General features: G+C 15.1%; 1 protein-coding gene across 1 annotated transcript; it reads left to right on the forward strand.

Annotated features, from left to right (window-relative positions):
* Positions 1 to 545: 545 nt before the first annotated feature.
* PRSY57_0923600 (zinc binding protein (Yippee), putative) lies at positions 546 to 1122 on the forward strand (the record flags this gene model as incomplete). Its single annotated transcript, XM_012907475.1, has 2 exons — positions 546 to 589; positions 780 to 1122. 2 exons carry the CDS (start codon positions 546 to 548, stop codon positions 1120 to 1122), a joined length of 387 nt encoding a protein of 128 aa, XP_012762929.1.
* Positions 1123 to 1877: the final 755 nt, after the last annotated feature.

The following is a 1877-nucleotide window of genomic DNA, read 5'->3' on the forward strand; positions in this document are numbered from 1 at the left end:
ATAATATTTATAAAAATAAAAAAAAAAAAAAAAATTAAATTTTTATTTTTATATAAAAAAAAAAAAAAAAAAAAAAAAAAAAAAATAATATAAAATTAAATTTAAAAAATAAAAAAAAATATTTTTTTTTTTTTTTTTTTTTTTTTTTTTTTTTTTTTTTTTTTTTTTTTTTTTTTTTTTTTTTTTTTTTTTTTTTTTTTCAAAAATATATTTATATATATATATATATATATATATATATATGTTTTATTTTTATTATTATTTTTTTATTTTAAATATGTTTAATTTTTTTAAATATATGCAAAAAAAAAAAAAAATTATATCCATTTTTAAGTAATAAAATATTATCAATTATAACATTATTTATTTATTTATTTATTATTTTTTTTTTTTTATATTTGGATGAATGTAAATTTTTTTAAGTATAATATAAAAGAAAAATTAGAACACAATTAAATAAATATAAATATATAAACATATATAATATATATATATATATATGTTATATCCATGTTGAACATTACTTTTTTTTGAATGTAAAATATATGGGTAGATCATTTAAAGTACTCTTAAATAATTATGTATACAGGTATATATGATAAGTGCAAAATTATATGATTTAAAATAATATTCCATATCTTTTAATTTAGTAATTAACGATAATGATTAGATATATGACGACATATATATGTGTAAATAATATGTAAATATTATGATTTGTTTTTTTTATTCTGTATTGTATTGTATTATATTATATTATATAATTTTTTTTATTGTAGCTGCTCCGAGTGTGGTAATCACTTGTCTGACCCCAGCGAACTTGTGTCCACTTCTTTTAGAGGACGAACAGGACCCGCTTGGCTTTTCTCCAAAGTTATAAATGTTTGTGAAGGGCAATATGAAGATAGGATGATGACTACGGGACAACATACCATTGTAGATATTTATTGTAATAATTGTAGAAATAATGTTGGATGGAAATATGAAGATTCCTCTGAAGAATCACAAAAATATAAAAAAGGAAAATATATTCTAGAAAAAGCATTACTTTCTTTTTTGGTTATTGATCATCATGGGAAAGAGCATGAATTTGAGTTAAAGTCATCTGACTGTGATTTTTAAAATGTTACCACACAAGCATTTATATGCATACATATATATATATATATATATATATATATATATATATATATGTATGCATCTGTTTATTTTTATTTTTTTTTTTAGTAAACATTATCTTGTATTATATACATGTGTTTTATTCTTTTATATATATATATATATATATATATATATATATATATATATATATATGCTCCGAACGAGCTAACCATACACCGTTATAATATTTTTTTTTTTCAGTTAAACAATATACTATTAAATTATAATATTTGTAAAGGGATTATAATAATATATATATATATATATATATATATATATTTATTTATTTATTTATTTACCAACTCAGAATGCTTAAATAACAAAAAAAAAGAAAATATGGTTCCTACTTGGAACATATATATTTTACACATACATATTCATATATATTTATATTTATTTAGTTTTTATATTCAAAGCGTTAAAAGGAAAAAGCTAAATTGAAAAATAAAAATTAAATATATATATAAATATATATAAATATATATTTTAAGTTATATATAAAATAAAACACGACAAAAAAAAGATATGTATATATAAAAGTAAAATTTTTATTTTCACAAATATTAAAAAAATATATCATGAGATAATAATAAGATAAAAAAAAAAAAAAAAAAAAAAAAAAAAAGGAAAAAATTATAAAACATACATTATTAATATAATATTATTTAAAATTTTTATTTTTTATAATTTTTTTTTTTTTTTTTTTTTTTTTAAAT

Source organism: Plasmodium reichenowi, chromosome 9 (assembly GCF_001601855.1).
Source record: "Plasmodium reichenowi strain SY57 chromosome 9, whole genome shotgun sequence".
Classification (NCBI taxonomy): Eukaryota; Apicomplexa; class Aconoidasida; order Haemosporida; family Plasmodiidae; genus Plasmodium; species Plasmodium reichenowi.